Source organism: Sapajus apella, unplaced genomic scaffold (genome assembly GCF_009761245.1).
Source record: "Sapajus apella isolate SASKATOON/1434 unplaced genomic scaffold, GSC_monkey_1.0 scaffold6, whole genome shotgun sequence".
In the NCBI taxonomy this organism is placed as follows: domain Eukaryota; kingdom Metazoa; phylum Chordata; class Mammalia; order Primates; family Cebidae; genus Sapajus; species Sapajus apella.
The window spans coordinates 59418027-59438354 of NW_022436946.1; the positions used below are offsets into that span (position 1 = coordinate 59418027).

The following is a 20328-nucleotide window of genomic DNA, read 5'->3' on the forward strand; positions in this document are numbered from 1 at the left end:
GGGGGGGGGTGGGTGGTGGCCGAGCTCGCGCCATGGCACCCCAGCCGGGGTAAAAAGAGTGATACGCTGTATAAAAAAAAAAAAAAAAAAAAAAAAAAAAGAATCGTCCAATTTCCAATTTTCAAGTATCTTGGAGTGTGCTCCAATCTACTGTTTCGTTCTAAGATCTCTCTTCTTGGGGGAAGTTAGAGAATCATCAGACATTTCTGTCCTTTCTGGGCCCTAGGCACAGTGGGGCTGTTGGATTATGACCTGCCCTTTCTTGATCTCTGGGTCCATGGGGCATACACACTTGGCAACCTGCCCAGGAATGCCCTAGAGGTCTGAGTCTGGGTTGACCTAGGACAGTCTTCTAGGATCTCCTAAATTGTTATTTCCAGTTTGAATCAGTCCAGCTTAAAGGCCCCGAGGGTGGTGGGCTAGCTATAGGATAGCTCAAAGTCCTCAGCCACACTCTAGGAGGCCCTCCTCCCTGGAGTTTCCTTTGATGGAAGGGATGAAAATGGGCTAGGAAAATTACTCCTAGGAAATGAGCTTTGTAAGTACCTGAAGTTTTTGTTTGTTTGTTTGCTTTTCCCCCTCATTTAATCTTCCTAACAATCCTTAGAAGGAATGATGTTCTGTTGATAAGCAATCAGCTTTAGAAGGGCTTAAGTAACTTGCCTCTGATAGGAATAAGTAGTGCTTGCTTGTGTTGGCGATGCTCCTTGCACCTCACCCCACCCTGGGACCCACTCCCTTCCCTCCCTATCCAGTCTCTGACCTGGACTAGGTTCTGGGCTCCCTTGCCTTCTGGCTTCCAGTTGGGTTTGGTCAATGGGAGACACAGGAGAGTGGAGGGAGGATGGATGGAGAGAAAGAGGTCAGGGTATTTGTTTTCTCTGCTCTCTCCTTGATGTGAGGCAGTTTTGGCAGGAGCAGCAGCTTCCTCATCAGTTACAGCTCCTGTTTTGTGGCCCCTCTCCAGGGCTCTAGCTCCCTTCCTGTAAATTTAGGGGTGGTGATATCTTCCCACTATTGCTAATACCTGAGTTGATTCCCTAACCTCTGTCCACACTCCTGTAAATTGTTCCTTCACTTCAGTTAAAAATCTTTGCATCTACCATCTGTTTCGTCCTGGGAAGGACCTTAGCTGATACAGTCATACCAGATTATACTGCCTGACTCCCTTGGAAAATCTCAGGACCTTTCCAGTCAGAAGCAGCTACCTTCTGAAAAGTGTCTGCACCAACCTTCAACACTCAGAAATACTAGAAAATCCAGGACATGAGTCATGATGTGGTAGGCTGAGAGCTCCTTCAGGGCAGGTACACACTGCCTTGAGCATCCTCAGATCCCCTACTTAGCCCAGCCCCAGGCATACAACAGGTGGTTAATAAATGTTTCTTATGGAAGTTAGCACCCTTGGGCCCGGAGAGTCTCCTGCCCGAGCTCCCAGCCTCCTCTTCTGCACCGCACCAGCGGCTGAGCTGCTGGCACCTGTAGGAGCTGGATCACCATGCTGACCAGCCGGTTTTTTCTTATTGTGCTCCACAGAAGGAAGTTCATCCACGTGATTTTTTGCAGTACCCAGAAAAGGTGGGTACAGTGTGTTCCGTGGTGAAAAGCTTGTGAAGGAGGAATGCAGGTTTTAGAGTCTCACTCCACGTTGCTGCTATTCCTATTTGAGAATTGCCCCCCCCACCACTCCCCTACTCCCACAAAAGCCTTGAAATATTTTATTTATGTGGGATTTCAGTCTATGCAACAATGAAACATGAGGAGGTGGCCATGAATAGCCCCTGAGTGTGTTATACACTGAGACCTTTTCCAAAAGGCTGCTGAAGAATTATTTAGTCTAAGCAGGCACGAGTCATGTGATTTCTTCAGAAAAATTTACATCTGGGTAGGCCTGCTTTTTGAATATTCTTGGTGGGAAGCACTTTGAACCATAAAGGCACACTAAAAGACAATTGCTATGGAGACTGCGCCTCCACTGTGCATTTCTCTGAGTTCTCTGCCTGGGGCTCTTGAGCATCCACGGGGTGTCCTCCGCATGCTGCTCTGGGGTGGGGGTCTGGACGCCACACTGTTGGGAGGCCGCCCACTTGGGATCCTAGCTTGGGACTGAAAGCTGGAGGCAGCCACCCACGGTAGGGGCTCTGCGGGTGTGTGTGCATGGTGGGAGTCGGATGGGGAGGACATTCAGGGTGTGCGGCGCCCCCTCCCCCGCTTGTGTGGGGACCACGTGCAAGGGCGGCGCGTGGGGGCCCCTGGCGCGCAGCCGCGGTGGGTGACGGCGAGGCGTCCCGGGGGCCCAGTGTACGGGGCGTGTGTCTATGTGAGTGTCTGGGAGGATGCAGGGGTCCCGCTCCGCCCCGCTCTCCTCGTGCGTGTGCGTGTGTGGCCTCGGCCCTGCGCCCCGCCGAGTGGTGCCCGAGGCGGGGCGAGCGCGCGCGCGCCCGTGCGGGTTGTGTGTGTGAGTGTGTGACAGTGTCTGTCAGGTGACTCGGGTCACGCAGTCTCTCTCTCTCCCTCCTCGGGGAGGAACTGCCGCGCTCCGGCTGACTCCTCCGCCGGCGGGCGGGGCGGGGGAGGGGGCTTCGCGCGCGCTGGGAACCGCGGGACCCGGACCTGGGCGCCGCCCGCCGGGGGACGCGCGGCCCCCGCTTCCGCCGGCCCCAGCCGAGCTCTAGACAAACCCCCGCTTCAGAAATAGGCTGAGGAAGGCCAGCGAGGAGGCTTGGCCCCCACCCCGGACCCTCTCCGCCCCAGGGCCGGCCGGTGGGCGCGATGAGCCAGGTGCTGGGGAAGCCGCAGCCGCAGGACGAGGACGACGCGGAGGAGGAGGAGGAGGAGGAGGAGGATGAGCTGGTGGGGCTGGCGGACTACGGGGACGGGCCCGACTCCTCGGACGCCGATCCGGACAGCGGCACGGAGGAGGGAGGTGAGCGCCCGGCCCCCGCGCCCTCAGCTCAAGCCCCTTTCCTCCCCGTGGTGTTTTCCCGCCCCCAGCCTGGCTGCGCACTGGCCGCCGACTTGGAGGGGGTCCAGTGGAGCGGAGTTGAGGGGCTGGTGTGGGGAGGGGCGACAAAAGCGCGACCTCGAGCTGCCAAACGTGGGAGCACGGTGCTGGTGGTGGAGGGGGGACCTGGATCGGTGGGGAAGGGAAAGGAGAGAGGAAGCGTCTGGGCCGGAGGAGCGCGCGCTTCTGCCCCTTTCAGAGCCGGTGCCTCCAGCGCCCCTCACCCGAGCTCTCCGCAGCTTCTGGCGGTTGGGGAGGGGAGCGGACGGCGAGCGCGCCTTGGGACCTCAGAACGCTGCTGTTGAAGCCAGAGTCAGATGTCGTGGCTAAAAAAAGGCACCGGCGGCAGCGTGACTGGCAGGGTCGTTGGCAGCTGCGGGTGTCAGTCTGTCCCCGCGTCGACGCGGGAGGGGTCCTGGGGCCGCCCAGGTGGTGGCTGGGGAGACCCGCCGGGGGGATGCTCGCCAAGCTGTTTTGGGAGTCGCCGAGTGGCCGCAGGTTTCCCAGGATCCACGCAAACACCGTTATCTGGACACCTTATCTGCACCCCGTTATCACCACCTGGACTTGGCAGTGCCTGCAAGCGAGTGAGCGCGCGGCGGGGGATTCTTGCCATTGAAGCAAACTCTGTTTCCTGTTCTAGAAGTGGGTTTTAGCAATCAATCGTTCAGCTTGTGGGGGCTTCCTGCATTTTATTCTTAAGGTCTGAGGAAGTTGAGAGCGTTTTAGGATTCCAGAAAGGTTAAACTTTTTTGTTTCCCTCAAAAGCGAGCAAAAGTTCCTTTATTGTAAGGTCACTTGGAAAGGTCAATAGAAAGTGGCTGTTACACATATTATTCTAGGTGAAGCTGTATGCATCCACGAGAAGGAACTAACTTTAGTGTTTAGCACTGAAGAAATTGTGTTAGAGATACAAGTATCTTTGTGACCATTGATTTTTAAAGAACTTTTATTGGGTATTCACTGAACTTCTTTTAAATTCCCTATACAAAGCTTTCTCACAAGGGTAGTTGCATAATTCTGCATTTGGCAGGCACGACTTTCAATGAATCAGAAAGGAAATAAAGTTAACTATGCCTGGTAGATGAGAAAGCAGCCTCCCAAGTCACCATTTTTCAGAAAATGTTTTCTTAGGCTGTTTCTTTCTCTTGGCATGATTTGTGCTAATTCCTCATTTGTTTAAACTTGATGTGTGCACCTTTGTGCTTTCTGTCTCCTTCACTTCCGGTAATTGGTCCTACCGTTGAGCACCGGGCCACATTTTTGTAGATAAAGGCTCTCAGTCATTTTATTGGAGTCTCTAGAGCTACCTTCCGTAATTAAATTGTTCAGTCGACTCATTATTATTCAAATTCTGTTTGTTAGCCCCTCCCAGATTCTCAGAAGACTCCAGAGAGATGCAGAATAGGGATGTATTTGCAAGGTATTTGAAATGGTGGACACAGCAGGGTGTGTGCGGGATTCTCTTTTTTAAAAAAGAAAAAAAGTAGGGGGTGGGGGGACCATATCCGGAAGAGAAAGCCCTGTAATTCGATACCGTTCTGAGGCCCAGAGGGTCCAGGAAAAGTACTGGACCCTTCGTTTATTCTGCAGTTCTTCAAGTGGGCACTTTTAAAATTTGATGTGGGGACTTGAAATTGAAGTGAAATTAAAGCCCTGCTTGAAGGATGGGATTCCCAGAACAAAGGGCTTCCCCACGGCCCAGACTTTGAGGCTCCTTAGCTGCTAACCTAAAGGCAAACTTGCCTGTAACTGATTTTTGGTGACTTGCATAATAAAATCCTTCTGAAAGAGCTCTTGGGATTAGCTTGGGATCTTGCTATAAAAGGATTAAATATATTTGTATTGTGAGAAGAGCAACCATGTTCATATTTGCTTGGCAAACGTTGGGCCTGCTGTGGATAGGTGGTCTGCTTCTCAGACTTCTTTCCTTATATTTTGGCCTCTGTCCTTTCTAGATTTCCCTGACTTTGACTTTTGGGTTTAGGCCTTGATGCAGAATCTCTGTCTGAACATTTGCTTTCTAGTGGCAGATAGGCTCCTCAGTCAGCAGTTTCAGCGGGGACTGTTCCTGATGGCTGTCAGGCCAGCTGATATGGTCTGGGGAGTGGGGATTGGGAGGGGGAGGTTGGGAGTTGTGACTTCCCTTCCTGTGTCCTTCAGAAGGCCGATTCACGTGTTGCATTATAATCTTGTTTTATTTTTGGTAAAATTTACATTTACCTACTCTCAAACTTAAGAAATGGAATGTAGGAAAAAAGGACTTACTTATTCTGAGAAAAGATGGATGGATATGGTGTACTCTGAACCACTAGCAAAGCATTTCTTTAATGAACCCCCACTCCCGTTTCCCCTTCCTAATAGCTTGGTTTAGTGCCTGCACTTAGTGGAGACTTGGGGCTTTTTCCATTAAGTTCGGAAATCTACCCTGTCAGGCTGGAGGCTGAGGGTGGGATGTGGGACCAACTGGTATGGCAGGCTAAGTTGCAAAGCAATTTATCAGGAGCCGTGCAAGAAAAGTAGACTGAAGGCAGACATGGAATACAATTTTCATTTCCCTCAGTCTGTAGGACTTATAAAGGAATCTCTGATCTTGTTTTTAAACTGAATGTCTTGTAAGTTTCACCACCTTGTACTAAGTTTGAAAACATAGGGCAGCTAAGGTGAGACTTAAATTGCACTTCTCTGGATTCCTCTCCATATTTTATTCATGAATAGCAAAAGTGTTCTCAGGCACACGAGTTCTATTAGGGCAGATCTGGACACTTCTCAACCTTCCCCACATGGTAGTTAATTACAGGTAAGGTGAGTCTCACCTTCAACTCCCAGAGAGAAGGCAGTGGTTAGGCCATTAAAAAACAATTTCATCAAAAATAATGATTATTTTTAGATTCATGGACTTGAAAGCTTTTAATAAATTACTGTGCTTTAAAAACTGTAATAACATGGTGGCTCATGTCTGTAATCCCGGCACTTTGGGAGGCCGAGGCAGGCAGATCAAAGTCAGGAGTTTGAGACCAACCTGGCCAACATAGTGAAACCCTGTCTCCAGTAAAAATACAAAAATTAGCTGGGCATGGTGGCATGCACCTGTAGTCTCAGCTACTCAGGAGGCTGAGGCAGGAGAATCACTTGAACCCAGGAGGCGGAGGTTGTGGTGAGCTGAGATCGCGCCACTGCACTCCAGCCTGGGCAACAGAGCAAGACTGTCCCCCCAAAACAAACAAACAAAAAACAAATACAAAAACAAAAAACCCTATAATAACAAGGAAAGCAATTAAAAGATCATATTTAATCAGAAAGTAAAATTGTTTTCCACCCAAAGCCCCTCCCATTTTTTAGGGGAAACTTGACTAACACAGCTGCTCGCCCACAGTCTAGTGAAGTTCGGTCTTTGTCTTCATAGCAGCCTGTGCACACCCTTACAGTCTGAGGAAGTGACTCTCTAGGTGGTTTCTGGAGGCATGAAAGATCCAGGGTCTTCCTTCCTGAAGGATGTAGATGGGGTGAATCCAGCAATTCATATCTATTAATATCTAATTCATTAGTGTCAGCTTTTTGTAGGGAAGGGAGTGGGTTTCTCTATGTTGCCTAGCTGGTCAAGCAATCCTCCTGCTTCAGCCTCCCAAGTAGTTAGGATTATAGGCATGCATGACTGTGCGTGGCTTTTTCCTAAAATAACTAAAAAATTAGCAAATTCACCTTTTCATTGTTCCTTGGAAGTAAGTAGAGTTAATTGTTCTCCTGATACTGAAACCATGGCTCAGAGATACCAGGGGACTTTTCTACCGCCCTGTCATGAGCTAGAAGTGAGCGAAGTTTGGAAGAGGACCAAGTGTGTGGAAATGTTAGCCTCTTTTCTTGTAATTCTGCCTTATCCAAAAAGATTTGGGTTGACTACAGTCCTGGACACAACTTATCTCTTGGATTTCTTTCTGGCCCTGGAAATACAGAAGAGTTGGAACAGATGAAACTACAGGATAGTTTAAAAAGACGTGATCAAAGTCAAACCTTAGGTAAATACTTGTTTGAATGCCTATATTGGGAGAGTACCTTATATCAGACGTTTTATAAACCTGTGTCAGTGATTCAGGGCACCAGAGAGTACTGACTCTTTATTAGCGGTCTCTTCCATTTTAATATTAGAGAAAGGGTAGTCTAATGGAAACAGGAGGCACAAACAGCAAGTTCTGGCTAAGAGACGATGGCTTTGGGTTTGAGAGATCATCTTTTGTCTGTCAAAGATAACTGAGTCTGCCCCAAGTTCACCCCCTGCGTTATTCAATCCTCCCCCAGCCCATAGCAAATGCTGGTGACAATCAATTTCACTTTTAGCACAGCTACCTCTTTCCTGCTCATTTTTCTTCTTTCTTTCTTTTGAGATGGAGACTCACTCTGTCACCCAGCCTGGAGTGCAGTGGTGCAATCTCAGCTCACTGCAACTTCCACCTTCTGAGTTCAAGTGATTCTTCTGCCTTACCCTCCCCAATAGGTGGGACTGATTATAGGTGCCCATCACAATGCCCAGCTAGTTTTTGTATTTTTAGTAGAGATGGGGTTTCACTGTGTTGGCCAGGCTGGTCTTAAACTCCTGACCTCAAGTGATCCACCTGCCTCGGCCTCCCAAAGTGCGGGATTACAGGCATGAGCACTGCGTCTGTCCTCTTCTTTCTTTCCTATCTCCTTTATTCTTTTTATATCCTTTTCATTTTTTAAGAAACCTTTTTTGTTCTCCTTCCTGTGCCACAGCCTTAAAGCTCTCTTGTGATTGCCTTTCCTGGTTCTGCTGTGACACTCAAGACAAATATGTTTTTCACTCCTGGGCTACAGGGTCCAGGGTGCTTGCTGGTCAACTTTCTCCTCTTGTGGTCCTCCGAGACAGACTTCAGCTTCATTTCTTAGTGTGTAAAATAGAGGACTGCATAAAGCCAACTTTAGTGCACTCTCAAAGTGATTGTTAAAAAGTTTTAAGAATGCCTTTCCCTTTTTGCAGGCACGTTGGTAAATCAAAACATATTAGTGAAATGAGAAAGGCTCCCCCCTGACCCCATGGCAGTGTCTGGGCTGAATGTTTACAGCTCCTAAAGCCCCAGTGGGCGTGTGTTACAGGGTGCTCTTTTAGTTTTGCCATCTATGGGCTTGTGTTAACCAGCTCAGTTAGACCCCTCTATCTTGTCGCAAGAACAGAGTACCTTCTGTATTCTGGGTTCTTGTCTTAGTGTACTGAAGAATCGGATCACACCTGGGCTTAGAGAATGAGTGCAAGATTTTATTGAGTGTAAGTAGCTCTCAGCAGATGGGGGAGCCAGAAGGGAGATGGTTTTTGCCTGGAGTCTGACCACTCTGGACAAACTCTGTGTCCTTCTGCCGGTCCATGGCTTGCTGGTGTGCACCCAATGTCCTCTTGACATCCAGCCGCTTGTATCTTCTTCCACCGATCCACTCCATTAGATGTTCAGCCGCTTGTGTGTTCCTCCACTGATGTGCTCCTCTCAACATCCAACTTGCTAGGGTCTTGGTTTCATTTTTTTCTTTTTCTTTTTTTTTTTTTTTGAGTTGGAGTCTGGCTCTGTCATGAGGCTGGAGTACAACGACACGATCTTGGCTCACTGCAACCTCCATCTCTCCGGTTCAAGTGATCCTCCTGCCTCAGCCTCCCAAGTAGCTGGGATTACAGGTGCATACCACCACACCCAGATAATTTTTTGTATTTTAGTAGAGATGGGGTTTCATTCACCATGTTGGCCAGGATGGTCTTGATCTACTGACCTTGTGATCCGCCTGCCTCAGCCTCCCAAAAGTCTTCTTTTTTTTTTTGAGATGGAGTTTAGCTCTAGCTGCCCAGGCTGGAGTGCAATGGTGCAATATCGGCTCACCACAACCTCTGCCTCCTGGGTTCAAGTGATTCTCCTGCCTCAGCCTCCCAAGTAGCTAGGATTACAGGCATGTGCCACCACGCCTGGCTAATTTTGTATTTTTAGTAGAGACAGGTTTCTCCTTGTTGGTCAGGCTGGTTTCAAACTCCCAACCTCAGGTGATCTGCCCTCTTCAGCCTCCCAAAGTGCTGGAATTACAGGAGTGAGCCATTGCGTGTGGCCAGGTCTTCAGTTTTTATAACCACAGGATGGGGATGTGGCAGGCCAGGGGGTCTTGCAGCATTTGGGGAGGAAATGCCTGGCCTCACCTAGGTCTTTGACAGTGGAGCCCTTGCTGGGGACCAGGCCCACCTTTACCCGGCATTTCCCTTCTTTCTTCCATATCATTTAAAGGGACTATGCCCTTCCCTTCCCAGAGCTTCCCTTATCATTAGGACTGCTACTGAATGAATACATATAAGGAAATATTCATATGTGGTATTGATCTTGTTTTTTAGTTATCTGCCCAGTGTGATTTGAGAGGATTTCATAGGGAAAGATTTAGTCTTCACACATAAATAAAAGAATCACCTTCAAAAATCTTTATGCCTTTGAAAAATGTGTGTTCTGTTTGCATTTAATTTTCTCTACTAAGTAGTTAATCAAATGGACAGTAAATCTTCGTGATTTTTGCATATCTCTTATTAGTAGTAGTGTTGTTATTCACGATTCATTCCCACTTGAGTTGGAATTTCTTACTGAACTCCTGGGTCTTGAATGTATAAGTAGTTCCATTGATCAACAGAAGCTCCAGAAAGTTAAAGGAGCCACAGAGAAAGTTGCAAATAGAAACACACCAGAGGCCTCTTCCTAAAACCATAAGCACATAGACGCTTAAGCCTTTGTTGATCCCACAGAATACTAATAGCAAAGACATTCTAATTTTCCCTTAAGGTTGAGTGAGCCTCTCAATGTAGTCACATTCCACAAAAGACTCTCTCGTTGCCCAGGCTTGGGGTGGGAAAAAAAGACGGGGAGTGACTGTGTGTGTTTGTGTACATGTGTGTGTGTCCGTATGTATGTGGATAGAGATTGATAGAAGAGGAAATGAAGGCTCATGGGCAAGGGGACATGTATGGAGTCACATAGCTAGTAAATGGCAGAGCTGGGACTCGAACCCTAGTCTGACACTAACCCAGTATGTGTTCAACCATTCCACTTGCCATCACTTCGCCACTTAATTCTTGCATTAAATAGTTTATTTTCCTGTTTTGAGCCTGTTCAAAGATGTTACCTCTCAGAGAACTCTCCTTAATTATTAATAGTTCTCAATCGTATAATGCACTAGAATTTATGAAGTGCATTTCATATGATGCCTCATTCTTCCTGGAGAGAAGGCAGGGCCAATCTTAAGAGCTGTGGAAGGAGGTGAACATTGGGTATCAATTCCCATTTTCCTGATTTCTGGTTCCTTCTTTGTTGTAAGCGTTCCTAACCCTCAGATCAGTCATTCAGGGTCCCCAAGCAGCCCTGTTATACTCAAGGCGCCAATCCATCTTTCTCTCCCTTCTTTTTCTATTTACTAAGTCCTGTTGGTTTTTGACAGGGCTCTGCTGGTTACTGGATAATTCCAGATTAAGTAATGAGCCTGCAGGTGTTAAAGACCGATAATGGGCCAATTTGATGACTCCTCCCCATAGTGCTGTTCCTTGGGTGATTGAATTTCCTGGGATCTACAGCAGTCCAGTTTGAAAGCTGGGTGGGCTTTTTGGGAAATCTGGGTATTGACAGCACCAAGTGGAGGAGAGGTGAGGTCTACTTGGTGTCCCTGACCACAGTAAATAAACTACACCTAGGCATAAAGCTGATCCTCTTGGTACTCAGGTCCAAGTGCTGATCTGGGCCAAAGTCAGACATGAAGTTTCTTTTTAAAGCTTCAGTTAATTTAGCCTCAAATTCTGCTCAGTCACTTTCATGTAATCATCCCAACAAACATCTATTGAGTGTCTGTTGTGGGTAAGCACTGAGGCCCCAGTTTGTTTTAACAACAATTTTAATTTTGTTAAGCTACAAACTGCAAAATCTTATTTTCGTATTATTCTATAATTTGTGTTATACAGGCCATTGGGCCCAAATTTTAAACTAATAGAAAAAAATCCCCCTTTGGAATATAATATTAAAATTTCACAGAAAAGCAGAAATTGCTTGCCAATACCTAATACTCCTTCAAATGACAACTGTTTTTTATTCTTCATGTATGTGTGTAATAACCTACATGGGAAAAATGGCAAAAGGCCACATTGATGTTTTGTAAATATAGAGAAAATAAAGATTTAAATCAGGAAGTGGTCAGGCACAGTGGCTCACGCCTGTAATCCCAATACTTTGGGATGCCAAGGTGGGAGGACTGCTTGAGCCCAGGTGTTCAAGACCAGCCTGGGTAATATGGCGAGGGCCTGCTTCTAACCCCTGCCCCCCAAAAAATAAAAAATTAGCCAGGTGTAGTGGAGGTGGTGTGTGCCTGTAGTCCTAGGTACTTGGGACACAGAGGGCAGGAGGATCACTTGAGCCCAGCAGTTTGATGCTGCAGTGAGCTATGATTGAGCCACTGAACTCCAGCCTGAGTGACAGAGTGAGACCCTCTCTCTCAAAGAAAAAAAGAAAAACCAATCAGGAAGTCCATTATCCATGGCCATATATATATAAAATATATATGTATAATGTGTATATCCCCAGGTAAAAAACTGCTTTGTTGCCTTATAATATTCCACAGACATAAAGGTTCTCAATGCCTGGATGTTCCCTAAGTACCTTTTAATTGGTTCATTTATCCTCTTCTTTATGTCTTGACATTTTAAAAAAATGCCGCTATGGTAAAAACACCTAACATGAGATCTGTCTTAGTAAGTTTTTAAGTGCACAGTATGCTATTGTAGGTACACTGTGGTACATCAGATCTCTAGAGCTTAGTCTGCCTGCTTAACTGAAACATCGTGCCCATTGATGAGTACCTGCATGGGAGCTGTCATTTACATTTGTAAAGGATGAGTGTCACCACCTTGAGAGATGACACTGTGTGCTATGTAGGTGGTCAGTAAATGGCAACCGCTGGTTGATGAGAGGTTGGAATGGATTGGTTTGAGTTGTTTCGCTGTGGCCAGAGCTAAAACGCCTCAAACATGCCCTCACTTTCAGCCAACAAGGTCAGGGCTAGCTCAGCAGCTTCCGTTCCCTGCTTCAAGCCTGTCACATTCTTACCTCCCTCGTGAGGCCTGGGTCCTTTCTCCATGTGAGCTACAGACTGGCAAGCCCTTCAGACTCAACAAGTTTAAACACTTGTTCAGCTTCTTCCCCTAACCTTCTTGGTGAATGAGCTGCCAGATGAGGAACCCAGGGCTTCTTTCTCCCTTGTCCCCTATGCCTGATGGGACACAGATTTCAGCTAACAAGTCCATTTCTTCTACCCATTTCTACAGCCTGTGCCTTAGCTCTTTTTCATTGGTGTTCTAGAACAACTTCCTAACTCCACACTGGCCCCCGCAAGGGAGTCTGTTTCTGGAGTGAACTTAATGAAATGTAAATCACATTAGTCTCCCTTTAAAATCCTTAGTGATTTCCAGGCTGGGCTCGGTGGCTCACTTTGGGAGGCTGAGGCAGGTGGATCACCTCTACAGAGTGTTGCCTCTTGTTGCCTTCAAACTGCATTCCCTAACCTCCAGTTTCGTGAACTTGAAAATCTCTTCCTGGAGCAACCTTTTCCTCATTCATCTCTTCCTCGCCTCCTCTCCTTTAAGACTCAGATGTTATTCCTCCAGGGAGCCTCTCAGTGCCTAGAATACCTAGCTGGCTGTGCATGGTAATTGCCAGTTTCTTATGTCCGTGTTCCCCTCTAATTGCTAGGGGATGAATCGTTTTTCTTTGTGTCTACAGCCCTGCCTCATACTTGGCCAGTGTTCAGGGAACCTTGGTGAAATGAGAACAAACTGCTCTCTTGTACATTTCATCTCACTATAGCAAGTTCCTGGGCAGGTTGAAGGGGAGCCCTCCCTTAGCGGATTTTTAAAGACTTGTCCTCTGATTGCTCCTTTTAGGGGGGCTGTCATCTTTCATTCTTTTGCCTGCCTAGAAGCCTGAGACAAGGGTAATGCTTAGGGAGATGTTGGTGGAGAAAGCCCAGCCTTCTGCAGGAGGCAGAGAGGCTGAGGTGCCTTCTTTCTGGCATAAGCTCTCTGCCTCTACCACGCCTGTCGTGGAGTGAGACCCTTTGGGGAATTCAGAGCTGCGCTCTAGGGGATTTGTTTTAGTGCCTGTGCTTAAACCCTGGACCCTCAGATTAACGCTTTACCTGGGCTAAGCTACCTGGGCTCTACGAGGTTTCTTAAGCAGAGATATTTGAGGAGGGAGTGGGAGGGGATTAGAGGGAAGATTTTTGTCAGCAGTCCATTTCTGATATATAAGAAACCTTTCCTGATGTAAAGCCATGGTCTACAACATTTCTGACTGTGGCCCACAGTAAAAACATTTATACTCTGAATGAGTACTCACATACATGTAAATAAACCGAAGAGAGTTTCACTAAGCCGTGTTTTACTCTTACGCTGCACCATGTGCTCCGATATTTTTCTAGTTTCTTCTTTTTAAATGTCTTTGTTGTTTAATGCTGTTGCTGTTTAATGCCCACAAATTGATTTTATGAAGACTGATGTGTTCTGACTTAAAGTTTGGAAATCACAGATGTAAAATATTTGAAGAGCAGCTGGATTGAAGCCATTTTGTAGAACACCTCAAGTAGAAGGTCCCTTGTAAATTTTAATTCATGAGATATGCAAATTAGATGGCAGTTTAGTACTTAATGTTACAAACAGAGAGCTGATGGGTGGTGAAGGTTCTGAGTGAGCACTCCACCAACACCAGTCGTATGGCCTTGGGCAGTTTCCTTCCTAGAGATTCCTCAGGGGTAGGACAGACTTAAAAGTTTATAGAAATGTCCAGCACAGACCGGAACGGTGGCTCATTCCTGTAATCCCAGCACTTTAGAAGGCTGAAGTGGGAGGATCACTTGAGCCTGGGAGTTCCAGACTAACCTAGGCCACATAGGGAGACCTCATCTCTACAAAAGGGAAAAAGAAATTATCTGAGCATGATGGTACACAGTGCACTGGTATAATCACAGCTCACTGCAGCCTTGACTTCTGGATTCAGGTAATCCTCCCACCTCAGCCTCCTGAGTAGCTGGGACTATAGTCACATGCTACCACAACCTGCTAATTAAAAAAAATATATATTTTTAGTGGAGAGAGGGTTTGCCATATTGCCCAGGCTGCTCTCGAACTCCTGGGCTCCAGCAATTTGCCTTCCTTGGCCTCTCAAAGTGCAGGGATTACAGGTGTGAGCCATTGTACCCAGCCTACACAGCATATTTCCATACTCCCTAGCTGAAGGCATCTGCTCGGAACCATGGAGTCCCTGCAAAGTTGAGGGTGTTCTTTCTGATAGGCCACCCTTTCTCAGCTGTTTAATGGTTGGTGGTCCATGCTTGAATTTGGCAGACAGGGAAAAGGAAATACTTCCAGCTGTATGTGTTGTTGCAGCCGTATATGTATTTAGCTTACCAGCATTTCTGTGTATGTAAACATGCACACATACTCCCTCCCCCCTTCACAATGGTGTTTGTCACCTTGCCACCCTCCCAGGAGGAGGAGATCAACTTCTACAGGGCATCAGCGTGGATGATCATGCCACATAGAGACTTACAGGCCCTGCTGGAGAAACACTTAAATCTATACCCATATCTAGCAGTATAAATTGGGAAGAAAGGCATTTATAAACACATGAATATTTTTCCACTTGTATGTAATTTAAAGGAGTTTTGCTTGCATTAATTGGAGGCAGTGTTGCACAGCAGAAAGAGAATGCATAGACCATGAGTGGGCCAGCCCTCAGTTTAAATGTTACTTGATCTTTCTAAGCCTGTAAATTGTAAGATATGCAAATTAGAGTACAGTTTAGTATTTAATGTGACAAATAGAGAGCCGATTGGTGGTGAAGGCTCTGGGTGAGCACTCCACCAAAACCAGTTTCTTCAATAGATATTTGAAGAAATTCAATATTGAAATATTGAAATAGGTATTTCAATAGATAATATCTATTCTTGAAGGAGCATGAATGGGATGAAGCGTGTAGAGTGCCTCAAATAATGCCTGGCACATGGTAGGCACCTTCATACATGATAGCAATGAGTTCTCATTGCATGTATATTTTCCTGTTCCATGCAAGGCATTGTGCCTTTGCTTACGTTTGGACTTCCCTCTTCTGGAGGACCTCCTGCCTCTCTTTCTCTCAACCCATCCAAATTCTGCAGTACTTTAAATCTGCATTCATATTCTGTGTGATCCACTGGGTATCCTCCCTGGCCCACAAGCATTTCCCTCTACTTTGCGTTGATTAAACACTTGCTGTTTGGGAGGTGATAGCAGAGCAACTATAACTGTTAAGGTTTCCGTTCTTATCTTGAGATTACATTTTTTATAGCAGCTGTAACTGTCAATTACAACAGTTAATTGAGATAACACATATTTGATATGTTTCACGTATGTATGCACCTATGAAACTGTCAGCACAGTCAAGATAAAGAACATATCCATCACTTCCAAATGTTTTCCCGTACCCCTCCCTTCCTCCCTCTGACCTTTCCTTACTGCCTACTACTTCTTCCATTTCTATTTTTTTTTTTTTTTTAAGAGGGAGTTTTGCTCTTGTTGCCCAAGCTGGAGTGCAGTGGCGCAATCTCAGCTCATTGCAACTTCCGCCTCCCAGCTTTAAGCGATTCTCCTTCTTCAGCTTCCTGAGTAGCTGCGATTAAAGGTGCCCACCACCATGCCAAGCTAGTTTTTGTATATTTAGTAGAGACGGGGTTTTGCCATGTTGGCCAGGCTAGTCTTGAACTCCTGACCTCAGGTGATCCACCCACCTTAGCCTCCCAAAGTGCTGGGATTACAGGCATAAGCCACCACACCCAGCGCTGCCTCTTCCATTTCTCAGGCAACCACTGATATGCTATTTGCCACTGTAGATTAGATTAGTTTACAATTTTTAAAAAGAATTTTATGAAAAAGGAGTTATAACTTCTTTCACTCAGCATAATTAGAGATTCATCCAGGTTATATGTATCAATAGTTTATTTTTTTTATTGCTGAGAAGCACCACAATTTGTGTATCTAGTCACCTGCTGATGGACATTTGGGTTGTTTCCAGTTTTTGATTATTACAAATAAAGCTATGAGCCTTTGTGTACATGTTTTTATATGGACAAAAACTTTCATTTCTCTTAGGTAAAAACAGCAGTCGAATGGAAGGGATAATATGATAGGTGTATGTTCAACTTCTTAAGAAACCACCAAACTGTTTTCCAAAATAGTATCATTTTACATTTCTACCAGCAGTGTATGAGAGTTTTAGTACCAGTACATCCTTGCCAACACTTGTTACTCTGTTTTCTTAATTTTAGCCATCTTAGTGGGTAATAGTATCTCATTACAGTTTTGATTTATATTTTATAATGATTAATGATGTATTGAGTATCTTTTCATGTGCTTATTTACCTTCTATAAATCTTCTTGGGCAAGTTGTCTCTTCAAATCTTTTGCTTATTTCACTTTTAAAATTGGGTCAGCTGGAGGCCGGGCGCAGTGACTCACGCCAGTAATCCCAGCACTTTGGAAGGCTGATGTGGGTGGGTCGCGAGGTCAGGAGTTTGAGACCAGCCTGACCAACATGGTGAAATCCTGTCTCTACTAAAAATACAAAAATTAGCAAGGTGTGGTGGCGCACGCCTGAAATCCCATCTACTCTGGAGGCTGAGGCAGGAGAATCACGTGAACCCGGGAGGCGGAAGTTGCAGTGAGCCAAGATTGCGTCACTGCACTCCAGCCTGGATAGCAGATCGAGACTGTCTCCAAAAAAAAAAAAAAAAAAATTGGGTCATTGGTTGGTTACAGTGGCTCACGCCTGTAATCCCAGCAGTTTGGGAGGCTGAGGTGGGTGTATCACTTGAGCCAGGAGTTCAAGACCAACAGGGCGAAACCCCATCTCTACAAAAAATTAGCTGAGCCATGGTGAGTCACACCTATAGTCCCAGCTCCTCTGGAGCCTGAGGCAGGCAGACTGCTTGAGCCAGAGAGGTAGAGGTTGCAGTGAGCTATGATTGTGCCACTGCACTCCAGCCTCAGCAACAGAGCGAGACCCTGTCTCAGTAAATAAATAAATAAAGTTGAGTCATTTGTTTTCTTATTAATGAGTTTTGAAAGTTTATGTATTCTGCTTACACGTCCCTTCCCAGATACATGATTTACAAATACTTTCTTCTAGTATGTGTCTTGTCTTTATTACTTAACAATATCATTTGAAGTTTTTATTTTACTTTATTACTATTTTTTTGAGAGTCGCTGCTGTCTTAAGTCCCAACAGTTTTTTCATTTTTGGATTTGTGCTTTTCTTCCTTTTTAATTTTTATTTTTTAAAGTTTCATGGGTATAGAAGTTTTATTTCAATAAAATCCAGTTTACCAATATTTAGGGAAGGGTGTCATATCTAAGAAATTTTTGCCTAATGCAAAATCATCTCCTAGAAGTTTCATAGTTTTAGGTCTTACAGTTAGTACTATGACCAATTGGATGGAAATTTTTTTTTTTTTTTTGCATATGGATGTCCACTTGGCCCATCAGTCATTTGGTGAAAATGACCATCATTTCTTCATGGAGTTGGCTTTCTTTGCCTCTTGGTGAAAAATCAGTTGTCCATGTATGTGTGGGTTTATTTCTGGATTCCCTGTCTGTTCCAATGATCTCTTTGCCTATCTGTGCACCAAGACTCACAGTTTGGACTGGATTTTTAAGATTCTCCGAGAAGGGAACCATGTTTTATATATTTTTTTGTCTAACCAGCATTTACCAAGCAACTGCTTTGGGTCCATAAACCCACATATTTATTGTATCTATAAAACAGAAACCTTAAGAGCACAATTGAAAGAGAAAAGGTGGAGTTGAAATCACAATTTAAGGAGTATTTAAGATTTTGAAACATTTGTGTTTGGCAAATAAAGTGAAAGGAAATATCAAAGGTTTTCAGTGAACTTGTGTATCTTTGGAATTTAACTTAAAGGCCTGGGCTTTGTAAATTAAAATATAAAACAGTATGTCAGTTGTTGTCTCTTTTTACGTTGTACATTTTATCTTAGTTATTTTCATTGACAGATTATAGTTCTATACATTTAGGTTGTTATTTCTTTCCTCTCTTTTTTTTTTTTTAGACAGAGTGTTGCTCTGTTGCCTGGCTGGAGTGCAGTGGTGCAATCTTGGCTCACTGCAGTCTCTGCCTACAGGGTTCAAGTGATTCTCCTGCCTCAGCCTTCCAAGTATCTGGGATTACAGGTGCATGCCACCAAACCCAGCTAATTTTTTTTTTTTTTTTTTTGAGTCAGAGTTTTTGCTCTTGTTACCCAGGCTGGAGTGCAATGGCGCGATCTCGGCTCACCGCAACCTCCACTTCCTGGGTTCAGGCAATTCTCCTGCCTCAGCCTCCTGAGTAGCTGGGATTACAGGCATGCGCCACCATGCCCAGCTAATTTTTTTGTATTTTTAGTAGAGACGGGGTTTCACTATGTTGACCAGGATGGTCTCGATCTCTTGACCTCGTGATCCACCCGCCTCGGCCTCCCAAAGTGCTGGGATTACAGGCTTGAGCCACTGTGCCCAGCTACTTTATTCCTTTTTTATGGCTGAATAATATTCCATTGTGTATATTTTTTTGAGACAAGGTTTTACTCTATCACCCAAACTGGAGTACAGTGGCATGATCATGGCTCACTGCAGCCTCAAACCACTGGGCTCAAGAGATCCTTCCACCTTGGTCACCTGAGTAGCTGGAATTACAGACGCATGCTGCCATACCCAGCTAATTTTTAAAGTTTTTGTAGAGATGGGGTCTTACTATGTTGCCCAGGCTGATCTTGAACTCCTGGCCTCAAGCAGCCCTCCTGCCTCAGCCTCCCAAAGTACTGGGATTAAAGATATGAGCCACCGTGCCCAGACTATATTCCATTGTATTGATATACCTCATTCTATTCATTCATTCATCAGTTGATGGGTGTTGGGAAGTTTCTACTTTTTGACTATTGTGAATAATACCGTTGTGAACATTTTTTGCAGAAGAAGTTTTTGCCTGGACATAATGTTTTCAATTTTTTTTTTTTTTTAGTATGAATATATTTTAAGATGGAGTGTTACTGTTGCCCAGGCTGGAGTGCAATGGTGCTATCTCAGTTCACTGCAACCACTGCCTCCCAGGTTCAAGTGATTCTCCTGCGGTAGCCTCCCAAGTAGCTTGGATTATAGGTGCCCAACACCATGCCTGGCTAATTTTTGTATTTTTAGTAGAGACAGGGTTTCACCATGTTGGCCAGGCTGCTCAAACTCCTTACCTCAAGTGATCTGCCTGCCTCGGCCTCCCAAAGTGCTAGGATTACAGGTGGGAGCCACCATGCCCGGCCTATGTTTAATCTTTTGAGGAACTGCCAAACTGTTTTTCAAAGTGCACCATTTTGCATTCCCACCAGTGGCATATGTAGGTTCCAGTTTCTCTACATCTTCACTAACATTTGTTATTATCTGTCATTTTGATTATAGCCATCCTAGTAGATGTGAAGTGACATCTCAATGTGGTTTTTATGTGTACTTCTCTGAGAGCTAATGAAATGGAACACCTTTTCATATGTTTATTGGCCTTTAGTGTTTCTTTGGAGAAATGTCTGTTCACATCTTTTGCTCATTTTTTACTGGGTTGTCATTTATTATTAAATTATAAGCGTTCTTTATATATATTCTGGATACTAGACTCTTATCATATGTATGATTTGCAAATATTTTCTCCTGTAGGTTGTCTTTTCACTTTAAAAATTTTTGATGAAGTCTAGTTTATCTATTTCTTTCTGTAGTTGCTTGTGCTTTTGCTGTCATAGATAAGAAACCATTGCCTAATGCAAGGTCGCCAAGATTTACGCCTGTGTTTCCTTCTTAGTTGATTTTGATTTGAGTTTCATAGTTTTAGCTCTCCAATTTAGATGTTTGATTCATTTGAGTTAAATTTTGTATATGTATATAATTTTTGTATGACATAAGGGTCTAACTTCATTCTTTTGTGTGTGGATATCCAGCTGGCCCAGCAACATTTGCTAAATGAATCTTAGTTTTAATAATTATTTTAGGTCCTTGATCTCATTTATTGTAACAGCCCTATGAGATGTTTATTTTCATTATCAAGTCCATTTTATAGATTTTGAAATTGAGTCTCTAAAGCTAAGTATCTTTTTCAAGGTCTGATAGCTTAAACCCCAAGTCTTGCTGACTTCAGAGCCTTAGCACTTAACCATTGGTCTGTACTTCCTTACTTCTGTGAAATGTACAGGCTCTTGGT

The 20328-nt window shown here is 45.0% G+C and overlaps 1 protein-coding gene across 3 annotated transcripts in view; it reads left to right on the plus strand.

Moving 5' to 3' along the window:
• Nucleotides 1-2561: 2561 nt before the first annotated feature.
• Nucleotides 2562-20328, plus strand: part of RRAGD (Ras related GTP binding D) — a 42957-nt gene continuing 25190 nt past the window's right edge. Inside the window, exon 1 of one of the 3 annotated variants that reach the window (XM_032275266.1) lies at nucleotides 2562-2926. In XM_032275266.1, coding sequence (XP_032131157.1) covers nucleotides 2773-2926 — 154 coding nt within the window. In that variant the 5' untranslated portion in view covers nucleotides 2562-2772. Of the gene's footprint in view, nucleotides 2927-3306; nucleotides 3608-20328 lie in introns of those variants that run through there. The other 2 variants (XM_032275265.1, XM_032275267.1) reach the window with 2 other exon arrangements.